The sequence below is a fragment of the Bos indicus genome, chromosome 6 (genome assembly GCF_029378745.1).
Source record: "Bos indicus isolate NIAB-ARS_2022 breed Sahiwal x Tharparkar chromosome 6, NIAB-ARS_B.indTharparkar_mat_pri_1.0, whole genome shotgun sequence".
Taxonomy (NCBI): Eukaryota; Metazoa; Chordata; class Mammalia; order Artiodactyla; family Bovidae; genus Bos; species Bos indicus.
This window is the reverse complement of record NC_091765.1, coordinates 6,034,472-6,051,397: the sequence shown is the minus strand read 5'-3', so window position 1 is coordinate 6,051,397 and position 16,926 is coordinate 6,034,472. Positions and strand designations below refer to the sequence as shown.

General features: G+C 41.2%; 1 protein-coding gene across 29 annotated transcripts in view; it reads right to left on the bottom strand.

The window, feature by feature from the left end:
• LOC109553295 (mitotic spindle assembly checkpoint protein MAD2A) overlaps positions 1-16,926 on the bottom strand; it is a 651,283-nt gene that overhangs the window by 219,904 nt on the left and 414,453 nt on the right. For 28 of the 29 annotated variants that reach the window (XR_011566996.1, XR_011566997.1, XR_011566998.1 and 25 more), the window contains 5 exons: positions 15,794-15,969; positions 13,807-13,968; positions 7,821-7,930; positions 7,120-7,300; positions 5,787-5,925 (listed from right to left, as the gene is read on the bottom strand). Coding sequence is in view for 24 of the 29 variants with exons in the window: in XM_070790760.1 (XP_070646861.1) it covers positions 5,787-5,925; positions 7,120-7,300; positions 7,821-7,930; positions 13,807-13,968; positions 15,794-15,969 (768 nt within the window). In the remaining 5 variants the exon portion in view is untranslated. The remainder of the gene's footprint in view (positions 1-5,786; positions 5,926-7,119; positions 7,301-7,820; positions 7,931-13,806; positions 13,969-15,793; positions 15,970-16,926) is intronic. The other variant, XM_070790776.1, reaches the window with a different exon arrangement.

The following is a 16,926-nucleotide window of genomic DNA, read 5'->3' as shown; positions in this document are numbered from 1 at the left end:
GAGAGAAACTGAACCATTTGTTATATAGCATTCCCCTCATTCTGAAGCAGGCTAATTGTATCCTTGTGGTGTTAACATGTTCTTCTTGCCCATATTCTGCAAACCAGTAGTTAAACCTAGAGGCGTGATCAGACTCAGGGTTGATTCTCCCTGTGACAGTATTCCCCAGACAGTGCTCTCTATTCCCTTTGCCCTGTGGCATGAGACACTTACCCTATAGTTACACAAGTTTCCTAATATTAAGTGTTATCAGTGGATTCTGGGTTCAGATCTCATTTGAAAGGCAACATTATTTAATATTCAAATCAAGCAGCATTTGTAGGAAGTTTCCGTCCTCTGTTGAGTTACCTGTTTGGCTTTCTGAGTACCCCGTCATGCGCAATTTTCTCCCTTGAAAAGGATCAACTTTCACGAGATATCCTGCCTGACAGTGCTTATCAGTCAGCCTCTCGACCTCTCCTCTGGGAGGCCACACACCTCAGTCAGCTCCAAGGATGACTTCCTGCCCTCAGGGTCCTTGAGAAGTAGTCATTAATTGCAGACAATGTGGTAAGATTACAGGGGGCCAGTTTTTGTGTGACACCTTACTCAGTTAACGCAAAGATGAATTTTAACAACCAACAGTCTTATGGACTCCATGGGAGAGGGAGAGGGTGGAAAGATTTGGAAGAATGGCATTGAAACATGTATAATATCATGTATGAAACAAGTTGCCAGTCCAGGTTCGACGCACGATACTGGATGCTTGGGGCTAGTGCACTTGGATGACCCAGAGGGATGGTATGCGGAGGGAGGATGGAGGAGGATTCAGGATGGGGAACACATGTATACCTGTGGCAGATTCATTTTGATATTTGGCAAAACTAATACAATGTGTAAAGTTTAAAAATTAAATTAAATTAAAAAAAAAAACTTAGCTACCAACAGCCCCTGCCAAAGGAATGCTTTTCAAAAAAGAGTGATCAGCAATGAAGAATTGAGTTCAAAGTGTCTCGTGTCCAGCTATGAATGTTTTCCTGATATTTCCTCAATAAACCTGCTTAATATTTCCTTAAATAACCTGCTTAAATAACCAGCTAAAGAAGTCAATTAGAGGAGCCCAGTTGTAGAAAAATAAACAGAAGAATTTAACCAAATCTTTTAAAATGCCCATCCACTTTTCTTTCGGAGACATAGTGAGTTTGTCACCATTTCCATTCAAGTGAGTGAACCACTTGTGGTGCTGGGTGAGAGAATCAGAAGGCTCCTATTCTCCCTCTTAATTGGATGACTTACCTAAAACTCTTTGAGCATGAGTTTGCTCAAATGTAACATAAATGATGCTACTTACACCTGACTGGACTACATAACATAATGTACTACCCAGCACAAGACATGGCACATAGCAGCCTTAATAAAGGTAATTTCCCTCCTTCAGAAGGCCTAAGGCAGCCTAGACATCAGTCACCTCCCGCTAAGCAGACACCACCCCTATTCTCCATTTGATTGTGCAGCCTCCAGAAGGTGTGCATTCCTGAAGGAATGCCATCACATTGCCTTAGGCTCTTCCTGCCCTGACATTCATACTACCATCATTTTAAAAGGAGATAATGAAGAAAGCAAATGCATTCTTAAATTCAGGAACAGATTCTCCTAATTAATATGTACAAATGTGAAAAGATACATGTTTATATGGGTTGAGTTGCTTTATGCACCCTGGTTTCCCTACTCTTAACCTGATTCTTTTATTTCTAAACTACCCACAGGTATTCATGTATTTCAAATGTATTCATTCATTGTTCAGCTTTAATAAGAATACTCTTAGGAAGAAAACTCTAACAGTTGGTACAAAGCTATATGGCCAGCTAGCCTATAAGCATAGATGGAAAGCAAATTAGACATTAAGGCCTATGCTTTTATTTTCAGGCCTAGATGGACCTTTCGTAATGTACATTGGTTGGTGTTAGAGTTCTTGTGGGCTCTGTGACCAATAAAACTATATACTATAGCCACGAAAAGTATGGTGCTCAGTTGTTCAGTCATGTCCACCTCTTGCGACCGTATGGACTATAGCCTGTCAGGCTCCTGTCTGTGGGACTTCCTGGATAATAATACTGGAGTGGGTTGCCAGGGACTGAGAAACAGGTTAACTTTACAACCTCATCTTTCTTAAACAATCCTGGCAAGATTTAGGTTAGTGTTTTTCCTCATGCTCAAATTAGGGTTTGAATGTTTAAAAATGAAATTGTGTAACTTTGTGGGTATAGAATAACAATTCTAAGAATACAAATACTTTAAGTAGAAATTCTATTCTGGCCCCAGTAGTTGCTATATTAGTAAGACATTTTATTCAGAGAAAGAAATGTCAATGGGACAATACTGGAATGGTAGCAGGGGTGATTGCAAGAGGAAGACTTAAAAACAAACAGACATATAAACATTCAGTCCAGTTCATTTGCAACCTAGGTCTGAAGCAGAATGGAAAGAGAGCTTGCTGTGGAGGTACAATGCAGAGCTCAAGTCAGAGGCGGTCCTAAGGTGGCGGAGAAATAGAACAGAAAGACCACTTTCTCCCCACAAATTCATCGAAAGAACATTGAATGCTGAGCAAATTCCACAAAACAATTTCTGATTGCTGGCAGAGGACATCAGGCACCCAGAAAGTCAGCCCATTGTCTTTGAAAGGAGGTAGGACAAGATATAAAAGAGAAAAAGAGAGACAAATGAGGTAGGGACAGAGATCTGTCCTGGGACGGTAGTCTTAAAAGAGGAGAAGTTTCCAAACACTAGGAAACACTCTCATTGGCAGGTCAGTGGAGACTTTTGGAATCTCAGAGGGTAACATACGGGGAGGAAAAATAAAGAAAGAAAGAAAGAAAACCCACAGATTGCGTGCGTAACATCAACTTCCAGCAGGGAACTAGTCCAGACACTCACAATTGCCACCAGCAAGCGGGGGGCCTGTACAGGGAGGTGCGGGCCGCATTGCTTAGGGTAAAGACCAGGCCTGAGTGCCCTGAGGGCAATCTGAGGGAGCTAATGTGAGATAGCAACCCAAAACGTGGGATAGCCAGCGGGAGAGAAAAAAACCTATCCTGTGAAAAGCCCTAATCTAAGGCACTTCCTGGCCCACTCACAGAGCAGAGGACTGAGAGAATACCAGAGCAGAGCTAGCTGGCTGTGCACTGACTCATCTCCCACCAGAGACAGGGAGGCAGGCGGGGGCAGCCAGAGCCTGAAAGGGGCAATCTCAGCCCCAGAGAGACATCCTCTACAAAATTGCAATCAGGCTCCCATTTGCTAACCAAGACTTGTTGGGATTCTGGGTGGTTGACATCCTCTGGGATGGTCGCAGCCAGAGATCAGCTCCCCAGAAGAGACACACGGCCCACCTAAGACGGGCAGGCCTGCTGCCACCCAGCAAATTGAGTGGCTGGTATGGGGTAGGTGATAAGACACATTACACCTGGGGGTCACTGTGCTCGCTAAGCACCTGGTCGCCTGAGCTGCTCAGACCTGGGAAGGGCACAAAACGCAGGTCTGACTGAGTGTGCGCCTTTGTGGAGTACCTGAGAACCTGAACCTGAACCTGAAGGGCTTAGATCTGGGAAGTGCACGCAACCCAGGGCCCGCCTCAGACAGTTGCAGGCAGAGCAACCTGGAGCCTGAACAGTGTAGACTGGGAAAGCACACACACCGTGAGCGGGTCAAACCCAGTGCGGTCAGGACACTGTCAGCACACGCCAGGGATATTTGTTTGCAGTGCTCCTCCGTCCCCACAGCGCCACTGAATAAGTGAACCTAAATAAGTGACCACCTTCGCCCCTGTGAGTCAGGGCGGAAATTGGACACTGAAAAGACCAGCAAACAGAAGAAGTTAAAATAAACAGAGGGAAGCGCTCTGGAAAAGACAGGTGCAACAGATTAAAACGTTGTAGTTAGCACTGACTACATTGGAAGGGGCCTATAGATCTTGAGAAGCATAAGCAGGATCACAGAACTATCTGAAACTGAACTAACGCTGCACTGCCCACAACAACTCCAGAGAAATTTCTAGATATATTTTTAGTATTATCTTTAAAAAAATTTTTTTAAATTTTTAAGTCCTCTATTACTTCTTTAATTTTAATTTTTATAACCTACTATTACCTTTCAAAAAAAGACCCTATTTTTAATGCAAACTTCATATATATATTTTATCATTTTTTGTGACTTTGTTTTGTTTTTCTAATACTGTATTTGGGGGTCTCTAACCTTTACTGTAGACTTTTAGTGTTTGCTTTTTGGTTATTTGTTATCAATTTTGTACGTTTAAGAACCCAATCTTCACTGCCCATTTCTACTTGGGAGTTTGATCACTGCCTTGATTGCTCTCTCCCCCTTTTGACTCTCCTTTTTCTCCACGAGGTCCCCTCTATCTCCTCCCTCACCCTTTTCTTCCCTACCCACTCTGTGAATCTCTTTGTGTATTCCAGGCTGTGGAGAACACTTTGGGAACTGATTACTGGCTGGATCTGTCTCTCTCCTTTTGATTGCCTCTTTCCTTGTCCTGGTCACCTCTATCTCCTTCTTGATTCTCTTCTCTGGGTAACTGCATGAGCCTCTCTGAGGGGCCCAGACTGTGGAGAGCACATAGCGAATTGATTACTGGCTAGCTTGCTCTCTCCCCTTTTGATTCCCCCTCTTCTTCTCCTGGTCAACTCTATCTCCCTCCTCCTTATTCTCTTCTCCATCTAACTTGGTGAACCTCTCTGGGTTCCCTCACTGTGGAGAAGCTTTTCATCATTAACCTAGATGTTTTATCATCGATGCTGTACAGATAGAGAAGTCTTGAGGCTACTCTAAGAATAAGACGGAAAACCAGAGACAGGAGGCTTAAGTTCAAAACCTGAGAACACCAGAGAACTCCTGACTCCAGGGAACATTAATGGACAAGAGCTCATCCAAAAGCCTCCATACCTACACTGAAACGAAGCACCACCCAAGAGCCAACAAGTTCCAGAGCAAGACATACAACGCAAATTCTCCAACAACGCAGGAACATAGCCCTGAGCTTCAATATACAGGCTGCCCAAAATCACACCAAACCCATAGACATCTCAAAACTCACTACTGGACACTTCATTGCACTCTGGAGAGAAGTCCAGCTCCACCCACCAGAACAGGGACGCAAGGTTCCCTAAGCAGGAAACCTTGACAAGCCACCCACACAACCCCACCCACAGTGAGGAATCTCCACAATAAAAAAGAACCACAAGCTGCCAGAATACAGAAAGGCCACCCCAAATACAGCAATCTAACTGATGCTGAAGCTGAAACTCCAATGCTTTGGTCACCTGATATAAAGAACTGACTCATTGGAAAAGACCCTGATGCTGGGAAAGATTGAAGGCAGGAGGAGAAGGGGACGAGAGAGGATGTGATGGTTGGACGGCATCACCAGTTCAAAGGACGTGAGTTTGAGTAAGCTCTGGGAGTTGGTGATGGACAGGAAAGCCTGGCGTGCTGCAGTCCTCAAGCCCAAGGACTTGGGGTCACTGTAGTCCTTGGGATCACAAAGAGCCGGACACGACTGAGCAGCTGAACTGAACTCAATGAATCGTGATGTCTCCTAAAGCTGTACTAGTTGCTTCTTGAAATCAGAAGAGTCTTATCCTTGCTTTGATCTCACAAGTGGGAATCTTCCCATGTCTTGGAGCAGATGGAAATTACTGCCCTTAGAATGTGCTTTGGGCTCTAGGATCTCCCACTGACCCCTGGCAGCCTTGCTGTCTTTGGCATCAAAGCCAGTTACATTATTCACATACCTGCAACCTTCTCACTGTTATCGGTAATATCAGTGATATTACTGTTATCAGAACTCACTGACGTCTCTCCAAAGAGACAAGTGATATCTTCTCCAAATATCTTGAGACAGTTTTCAATGAGAAATTGTATGAAAGAAATCTGTAACACAAAGGGGAAAAAAATGGGGTATTACTCTACATATGGTGTAATAGTAAATCACATTTCATCCACGAATCTTGGCTCTAACCAAAAATGCAAAAGAAATCTGAGAAAAATTCAGACTTGACTAAAAAATATATAAATATATTATATATACATCAGCTTTTTCTAAGAAATAACTCCTACTTTCAAGAGTAGTTTGGGCTCAAATTTTAAAATTCTTTTAGTCAGTGGGCTAATGTTATACTATGTAGCCTGGTTTAATAGCTAAAATTTTGTAAAGATGGTTAACATGCTTAAAACTAGGATGATTTTTAAGTAGCCCGCATAGGATATGTGGGACAAAAATGTATATTCTCTTATTAAGTTTTATTTATTTTTAATAAATTTGTTTCTAGTTTTATTGAGATAAATTTTTTATATGTCATATTATTAACATTTATAAACTATCGAATACAACACCAATTGTGAATTTCACTTGAGTGAAGAAATATCTGAAATTTGGGTAGCAGAGGTTTCAGTGTGGGCCGGGGGGGTTTGTGAAGGAACAAAGCATCTGGAGAGAAAACATGTCGGTCTGTCTTACCACATTCCCTTGCCTCACACTTGCTGTCCGGGGGAGCTTGGAGAAGAGCTGTGATCTTATTAGGCATGTTGTGGCTCTCTTAGGATGTTCTGAAATATTTTACTAGCTTCCTCATCCTCAGGCAGAGACACAATAGAAGCCAAGTATTTTCCTGAATGAGCCACAGGTGGCAGAGTGCGGCCAGTATGTGTGGAGCCTCAGGTGCTCATATTGCCCAGGCCACTAAGATGTGCCGACAGTGACCAGATGTATTGGGTGTTATCATTGTGTAATGATGAAATCATAGTTTGGAGGCTTGTACACCCTCAGTGATTAGGCTGAGAGTTGAACCTTGGCTCTCTGATTCCAAAGCCAGGTTCTTTTCTATCATATCATCCTACTCTTACCTCTCTATCGTTTAATCTCTTGGGTGGCAAAGGGGAAGTGAGTCAACTGTTCTCAGTTATAGTACACCTTCCCATGCCCAACCAGAGTAGGACTCTGCCACTCCAAGGCAGTGTAATTAAAATGTGCACTTAAAAACTGGTTCATCAGAGTTAATACTACAGACTTCAGGTTCAAGATGGGGACTCTGCTCCGCAAGGCATAAAAATGAGAGATCTCATTACCTGTTTGGTGAAGTTTTCTGAGCTGCCAGAATTAGACAGACAAAGCATGCTTGGGGTTATACACACTGATAAATTATAAGCTGTCATCTGATTGGATGAGGAATGTTGCTCAATATTGCGTAAAACTGCAAAAAGATATCGCAGAAAAACTACATTGGCTCTCGGCAGCTGGTCTAGAAGCCTAAGGACAGAGAAAACACTTATAAATAAAGCGAGTCATTTTGCTTAGTAAGTGGAAATACAGAGAACAAAGTACTTCTTTTTATACCATGTACACAGTCCATTCTCACAGTTCCAGGCATGAATGCATACAAAAATATTTCACTGAATTTAATTCCTGAACCAGGTAAGACCTACTCTGGTTAGTTATGTGTTTGTATTTAAGATCATACCACTGGCGGATTGGTTCTTTATCATCTCAATTTAGACCAGTGGATTTCATCTCCAAGAGTTTCATGTATTCAGAAGGTGTAAAATGGTCAAGCAGTCCATGTTAATGAGATTAGGAGAAAAACACCAATTACAGTGTCACCAATAAGGCATGCATCTCTCTTCAAACTGGCTTCCATGGGCATGATCAAGTGAAACTCCGTGATACTGGTCATTATTTTAGAGGACACAGCTGTAAAGTATAAGCTAATATTTTCCTAAGAGTATGTTGGTTGTATTTTCTCAGAGTTGAGTAATTATGGCATCATTACCTCTGGGTCGCCTTTATTTTGTCCTCGTCGTTCCCTTGATCAATAACATCAAGCCATTTATCATAGAGACTGGCTGAAAATATGCTTCCTTGGATATTTCGAAGAAAATCCTTATATAGATCAAAAAGTATATATTATTCTTAGGATAAATTCAATGGAGAAATTGCAAAGAAAATATTTAGTGGAAAAATTCAATTCAGTCCACAATTCCTTCACAGCCACGCACACTGATTCACACAGAGCTTGGCTGTCATTCTCCACAGCCTTGCACACCCAGAAGTACTGGTTGGATTTTCCCCAACTAAAATTAGAAGCATAAAAGCAGAGTCTGGGCTGTAGTGAGAATGAAGCTAAAGCTCCTTCTATCGCCTGGAACTTACTCTTTGTGTACATGTTAACACATTAGTACAAACTGGCAAGGCCTGGTGATAACTGATCCTAAATCCTATTAGTTTCTTGAAAAGAAACCCACATGCCCATTTTGTTTGTTTACTTCAGACACATGCTTGCTTGTGATTCAAGAAAGAGAAGTTCTGAAATAAAACAAAGAAAATTACACTCCTACATGGTCTTCTACACATATTAAGAGAAAACCTGAAGTATATGTGCTCTTTGGGAAAAAGCTAGTATCAAAATTGCTTTAATCTTTTTCTTTAAAAAAAAATCATATAAAAGTTCAGTTCTTTCAATATCCACAAATCAGTCAATGTAATACACCACATTAACAAATTAAAAAATAAAAACCATATGATTATCTCAATAGATGCAGAGAAAGCCTTTGACAAAATTCAACACCCATTTATGATAAAAACTCTCCAGAAAGCAGGAATAGAAGGAACATACCTCAACATAATAAAAGCAATATATGACAAACCCACAGCAAACATTATCCTCAATGCTGAAAAATTGAAAGCATTTCCTCTAAAGTCAGGAACAAGACAACGGTGCCCACTTTCACCATTACTATTCAACATAGTTTTGGAAGTTTTGGCCACAGCAATCAGAGCAGAAAAAGAAATAAAAGGAATCCAGATTGGAAAAGAAGAAGTAAAACTCTCACTGTTTGCAGATGACATGATCCTCTACATAGAAAACCCTAAAGACTCCACTAGAAAATTACTAGAACTAATCAATGACATTAGTAAAGTTGCAGGATGTAAAGTCAACACACAGAAATCCCTTCCATTCCTATACACTAATAATGAGAAAACAGAAAGAGAAATTAAGGAAACAATTCCATTCACCATTGTAACGGAAAGAATAAAATACTTAGGAATGTATCTACCTAAAGAAACTAAAGACCTATATATAGAAAACTATAAAACACTGGTGAAAGAAATCAAAGAGGACACGAACAGATGGAGAAATATACCATGTTCATGGATTGGAAGAATCAATATAGTGAAAATGAGTATACTACCCAAAGCAATTTATAGATTCAATGCAATCCCTATCAAGCTACCAACAGTATTTTCACAGAGCTAGACCAAATAATTTCACAATTTGTATGGAAATACAAAAAACCTCGAACAGCCAAAGCGATCTTGAGAAAGAAGAATAGAACTGGAGGAATCAACCTACCTGACTTCAGGCTCTACTACAAAGCCACAGTTACCAAGACAGTATGGTACTGGCACACAGACAGAAATATAGAACAATGGAAAAAAATAGAAAGCCCAGAGATAGATCCACACACATATGGACACCTTATCTTTGACAAAGGAGGCAAGAATATACAATGGATTAAAGACAATCTCTTTAACAAGTGGTGCTGGGAAATCTGGTCACCCACTTGTAAAAGAAGGAAACTAGAACACTTTCTAACACCATACACAAAAATAAACTCAAAATGGATTAAAGATCTAAACGTAAGACCAGAAACTACAAAACTCCTAGAGGAGAACATAGGCAAAACACTCTCTGACATACATCACAGCAGGATCCTCTATGACCCACCTCCCAGAATATTGGAAATAAAAGCAAAAATAAACAAATGGGACCTAATTAACCTTAAAAGCTTCTGCACATCAAAGGAAACTATTAGCAAGGTGAAAAGACAGCCTTCAGAATGGGAGAAAATAATAGCAAATGAAGCAACTGACAAACAACTAATCTCAAAAATATACAAGCAACTCCTACAGCTCAACTCCAGAAAAATAAATGACCCAATCAAAAAATGGGCCAAATAGCTAAATAGACATTTCTCCAAAGAAGACATACAGATGGCTAACAAACATATGAAGAGATGCTCAACATCACTCATTATCAGAGAAATGCAAATCAAGACCACTATGAGGTACCATTTCACACCAGTCAGAATGGCTGCGATCCAAAGGTCTACAAATAATAAATGCTGGAGAGGGTGTGGAGAAAAGGGAACCCTCTTACACTGTTGGTGGGAATGCAAACTAGTACAGCCACTATGGAGAACAGTGTGGAGATTCCTTAAAAAACTGGAAACAGAACTGCCTTATGATCCAGCAATCCCACTGCTGGGCACACACACTGAGGAAACCAGAAGGGAAACAGACACATGTACCCCAATGTTCATCGCAGCACTGTTTATAATAGCCAGGACATGGAAGCAACCTAGATGTCCATCAGCAGATGAATGGATAAGAAAGCAGTGGTACATATACACAATGGAGTATTACTCAGCCATTAAAAGAATACATTTGAATCAGTTGTAATGAGGTGGATGAAACTGGAGCCTATTATACAGAGTGAAGTAAGCCAGAAGGAAAAACACCAATACAGTATGCTAACGCATATATATGGAATTTAGAAAGATGGTAACAATAACCCTGTGTACGAGACAGCAAAAGAGACACTGATGTATAGAACAGTCTTATGGACTCTATGGGAGAGGGAGAGGGTGGGAGATTTGGGCGAATGCCATTGAGACATGTAAAATATCATGTTTGAAACAAGTTGTCAGTCCCGGTTCGATGCACGATACTGGATGCTTGGGGCTAGTGCACTGGGACGACCCAGAGGGATGGTATGGGGACAGAGGAGGGAGGAGGTTTCAGGATGGGGAACACATGTATACCTGTGGTGGATTCATTTTGATATTTGGGAAAACTAATACAATTATGTAAAATTTAAAAATAAAATAAAAAGCAAAATAAATAAATAAATAAAAATAAATAAATAAAAGTTCAGTTCTACAGACTTTTAAGCAGCAGGTGTTAGAAATAAATCATAAGCCCCAATGGTAAACTACATGTTACCCTTACAACTCTTTGAATTCAATATATCCACCCAAAGAGGAAACTGAAAATTTAGATACATTGCAACTTGACACCTGTGGGATAGAATATGCAAATGTCAGCTTCCTAAGTGGAGGCCTGAAAACTTTATCCTGATGACCAAGTCTTAATATCAGAGAATGGGGCCTATTAAAATGGATAAAGTTGTAACCTGTTGTGCAAGACTGAGGGGAAATGATGGCATTGCCTTGCCAGTTTCAAAGGCACAACTTGCTTCCACTGGTCTTAATATACAGCCTGACTTCTCTTAATAGTATCTTCTTTACGCAGTGTTTCTAAGGCAACTATCATGATTACAATCCTGTTAGTGTTCGCTTGTTTCAGTACTTATTGAGCTGCTGTTTGTGTCAGGCACTCTCTTGAGTACTGAGGATAGAGTATGAAGATAATGCACAAAGTCTCAGGCCTCTCATACTTTTTCTTGGAATTGGTATAGAGTACCCAATGCTGGTCATCAGGGTTTCACTATGCTTCTTATGGAGTGTCCGCAGTACATTTGGAAGGAGGAAGCACTCCATGTGAGTTCAGCCATTCAGTCCTGTCCTACTCTTTCCTACCCCATGGACTGCACACCAGGCTTTCCTGTCCATCAGCAACACCTGGGTCTTGTTCAAATTCATGTCCATGGAGTTGGTGATGCCATTCAACCACATCATCTGGCTTTGGCTTCTGGGAGTCTGGGAGTGTGCAGCAGGGCCTTTGCCTTGTGTACCAAACTACATGCACTTGGAGTGTGTCTCTTCTCTCTCCTGAACCCTGTGCTGTAGAATCGATTGGTGAGACTGAGTATGGTTAAGCCAGGACATGACTCATGCAGAATATGCCATGGTATTTGCTATTGGACCACTGTTTATACACAGTTTAATGACAAACTCAATGTGGTTCTGACTATATATTCATTTCTGATTTAGACCAACTCCATGGTTGCTTTGACATATGGTATTCTCAAGGCCAAAGTTGCAAGGTTTGATTCCCCACCAAGATCAATCAACTTTAGGAAGAGAAAACTTTGGGACTGTCAAACACCAGTACCCATAAGTAGCCACCCTCTTACTACTCTGTGCTTATAGCATGGAAACAGGCAAGAGCCTAGTAACACTTGCTCAAAAGTGAAATCAGTTCCAAGTGTGCACCTTTTAGAGGGTAGCACTCTACTTGCTATTTGCATACCTAGTGTGTATTATTATGGGTCAAGTGTAGTAGGGGTCAACTCTAAATCATACCTGCACTGTTGCTATTTTCATACAATCGAACATTAATAGGGGAAAAGGAAACACCATATGTTATTTGGTTTCTAAGATAATTTTAATAACCTGTCTGTAGTTAATACTACATCAAAATACTTTTGTTCATAGCTGCTAACAAGTACCAAGATGGATTGATTAATTTTTTCTTTCTGTTGTATTATCGCCCTGATAGAAATTTAACTACATACTTGTGATTTAGCTGTATTATTTCAAACTCAGTCTATTTTTTGTATAAATCTATTGAATTTTGCAAAATTCCAAACAGATTTTGATTGTTGCACTCCCTTTAAAAATAAGATTTATAAGATTAGGCATATAGTAAAACTGGTTACCATGTAACTCTAACCTTGGGTGGTGGGCTAAACTTACAAATTTTAACAAAGCCATTAAAGATGGTAAGGCAGATAAAAGGAGGAACAAATGGTGGCATCTTCCCTACACTAATTTTCAAGTAAAAGGCATTGAGACACAGGGGAAGCAAGGATAATACAGTGATCAGAGATTTTGGTGGCCTCACTAAGCGTTTTTTGATTCATTGTAAGACAAATGGGCTTCCCAGGTGGTGCTAGTGGGAAAAACACCTGCCTGCCAATGCAGGAGATGCAAGAGATGCAGGTTCGATGCCTGGCAGGAAGATCCCCTGGAAAAGGGCATGGCAACCCACTCTAGTATTCTTGCGTGGAGGATTCCATGGTCAGAGGAGTCTGCTGGGCTACAGTTAATGGGATACATTACATTATCTTACAGAGACTCGGCTGCGACTAGGCGACTAACACACACAGACACAGACACACACACACACACACACACACACAAAAACACACACGCTAAACACATGAGTTTACCATACTGAGTAAACATATGTCCTGCATCCATGCTAAGTTGCTTCAGCCGTGTCCAATTCTGTGCCACCTCATGGACTATAGCCTGCCAGACTCCACTGTCCATGGGATTCTCCAGGCAACCATACTGGAGTCGTATGCCAGTCCCTGTTCCAGGGGATCCTTGCAACCCAGGGATGGAACCCAGGTTTCCTGCATTGAAGGCGGATTCTTTACTGTCTGAGCCACCTGGGAAGTTACTTCTGTTAACTGTTTCCAAAGGCTTATTATGAATTTTATTTTGGAAATGTGGCCTTCATTAGGAAGGTGATGAGGAAGTCATCCAAAGCAGGAAGCTTGTTTTGGTAAACACTCAATGTGTAAGTGGGTATTTTAAATATCTTGTTATTCCTTTGCATGGAGTGTTCAGGAGTCAAGATGTGCAATGAAAAAGGAAAATATCTAATGTATGGGGCTTATAACATTTGCGGTACCTTCCTTCAGTTTTGGCTTTGTGAAGTGTTTTTCCACTTTTCAGCTCCTTCCTCTCTTATGCCTATTAGGTTTCTTGGGCATTCATAATGAAGGACCAGTCATATAGCTTCGCATTTACTGTGTCCGTGGATAATGCTCAGACTTTCCTTACCTTTAAGACTGAGGATATCACAAATATTGGTACATCATTCAAGTTCACTGTGTCTCCACAGTTTAGTTTCTTCTTTAGGGCTCTGCATGATTTTATACTGCCTGATTTTCTGAAGATGCCTTCTGTGAATGGCCCTTTATGGTTGATAAAGGAAAGCATATCCTATAGGGAAGGAAAGAAAAGAAAACTGTGGGACGTTTCATGTCTAGAAGCCCAGAGCACAAGCTTGCTCCAGTTTTGACAGATCTGTGGTATATGAGGGTACAGTTCTAGAACAGCACCGAAGTCAATTTGAAATTTTTTCTTCAGTGTCTCTAAATATATTTTTGACCCAACAATCGATTTGACATTCATACACTGAAACTTTTTTTTTTTTTTTAATTGGGACGCATCATCACTGAAACATTTTAAACACTTGTGTAATCAGATTTTCCGTTTCAGTGAATTTACTGTGTTAAACGTTTCTGCTTTGAGGCCTTTGTAGATTCACCCTCTCTTCCTTCACCGCTCTTTTCTCATTATTCCCTATTATAGATGCTCTTCCCTAAGTGTGGACATCTTTTTGCCATATGCATGCTCCATTTGTTTCTTCCCCTTCCAGGCACTGTCCACCCCATTCAGTCCTGTTTCCTGTATTCCCTCCCCTCAAAATCAGGGTCTATACGCCTCTCCTCCTTCTCCGATGACATTCTTGTCTCATCAGCCTTTGTAGTTCCTTTTCCTGTATTTTTATGTCCTCTGCTGTCTGCAGAGTTAGAGAGATAACAGCTATTGGAGCCAGGTTTTTCAAGGAATGTGGAATCTGTTATGCCAGTCATCCACTGTGTGACTTTGGGCATAGCACATACTTGGGTGAGGCTCTTTTGTTTTTCATTGATGAAGTGGGAGCGATGATAGTCATGGCTACCCCCTAAATTTTCTGTGAAAGACGCAAGGTCTGGGGTAGTAGCTAGCACATAGCTAGTATGATAAATTTCTTCATATATACCATAAAATTCCCTGCATCTAGTGTAGTGCTTGGAGAGATAGTGGACAGTGAACAAGAGTTAATGCTTAGAGTTCAGTACACTAATTTGATAGAGCACAGTCCGAAATCTGTGACTCTCTTTTGACACATTCTGTCAGGAGCAAATGATTCATCTTTGCCAGAGGATACGTACTTTATGCTTAAACACTTGAGGTGCAAATCAAATCCATGGGAGACATTTTGCATAATAAGGGGGAGTAGACTCAGCTGAAGGAGACTTGAGACTCGTGTGGACTTCAAGGGAGGAGACGGGGAGACATATGAGGATGAGGTGGACTCGCAGAGATTCTTACACACAGAGTCTGAAGGAAAGCTACGCGGTCAAAATAGCCTGGAGTTAAAACTCGCCTCCAGGACCTCCCCACCATTCTATGCAAAACAAGCACTCTGTCACCCGAAGGAAAAAATGGACATTGGGTTGATTTTGCCCAGCTCCCAGCCTGTCCCAGCCTCTGGCTGATCTCCACAATTCCTTGCCACAGCTGTTTAAGAGATAACTACTCTGAACAACCTTGCAGAAGAACAGGTCCCCTTAAGACTGGAGCTTTCCACATACGTGCCTCTATATACTTCCTCTTTTCTTGGGTAAGGGCAGTAGCTCACTAATCTGACTGCTGCCCCTTCTCACCTCATAAAGGTGATCTGTAAAGGACTGCTCTCATTCTTTTCCTCAACCTCGCCTTCTCTAACTGCCTTAACTTACAGAGTCCATGTTAACTGGTCTGAGCTGGTATAGATGGGTCTTTGTTGAAATCAGCGGAATGGAGGAGAGTATCTTTTCATCTTGTACTTGCCTTCTGACTCTGCAGTACCTAAATCAGATCTTATTCTTTGAAGTAATGTTATGAATCTTATCGGACAAAGCCAGACTTCTTCATTTGGAGTAGATTTGGAAGAGAACACTTGGTCTCTCAGCACTCCCCTTCTCAGGAAGGTTACAGAAACCAAAATAAGACCTACCAGAATTGGGGTGGGCAGGGTGTCATTATCACATACATCCTCAAGAGGAGCTCCAAAGAGCTGTTTTGTCTTTGTGGGTGGTAGACATGGGTGTTCGTTCACCTCGCGGGTCCTGGAGATACAGCCAAAGGCCCAGTTTTTGAGAGAACTCTTCCTAACTGTCTTCTTGTCTGAAACTAATGTAGAAGAGAGATTTTCACTAGTAGTAGTTTAGCTTATTTAGCCTGATTTCCACCATTTACATTCAGCAGCATGTTCATGGCAGAGGCTGAAAGAGAGAAACTGAACCATTTGTTATATAGCATTCCCCTCAATCTTAAGCAGGCTAATTGCATCCTTGTGGTGTTAACATGTTCTTTTTCCCCATATTCTGCAAACCAGTAGTTAAACCTAGAGGTGTGATCAGACTCAGGGTTGATTCTCCCTGTAACAGTATTCCCCAGACAGTGCTCTCTATTCCCTTTGCCCTGTGTCATGAAGCACTTAACCTATAGTTATACAGGTTTCCTAATGTTAAGTGTTGTCAGTGGATTCTGGTTTCAGATCTCATTTGAAAGGCAAAATTATTTAATATTCAAATCAAGCAGCATTTGGTTATCATTTACATTTATAGGAAGTTTCCTTCCTGTGTTCAGTTATGTGTTTGTCTTTCTGAGTACCCAGTGATGCCCAATTTTCTCCCATCAAAAGATTCGCCTTTCTTGAGACAGCCTGCCTGACCGTGCTTTTCAGTCAGCTTCTGGAGCTCTCCTCTGGAGGCCACACACCTCAGTCAGCTCCAAGGATGACTTCCTGCCTCAGGTTCCTTGGGAAGTAGTCATTAAATACAGACTCTGTGGTAAGATTACAGGTGGCCATTTTTCTGTGACACCTTACTCAGGTAACCCAAAGGTGAATTTAACTACCAACAGCCCCTCGCAAAGGAATGCAGATGAAGGGCTTTTCAAAGAAAGAGTAATCAGCAATGAAAAATTGACTTCAGAGTTTCTCATGCCCAGCTATGAATATTTCCCTGATATTTGTTCAATAAACCTGATTTATGTTTCCTTAAATAACCAGCTAAAGAAGTCAATAGAGGAGCCAAGTTGTAGAAAAATATACAGTAGAATTTAACCAAATATTTTAAAATGCCC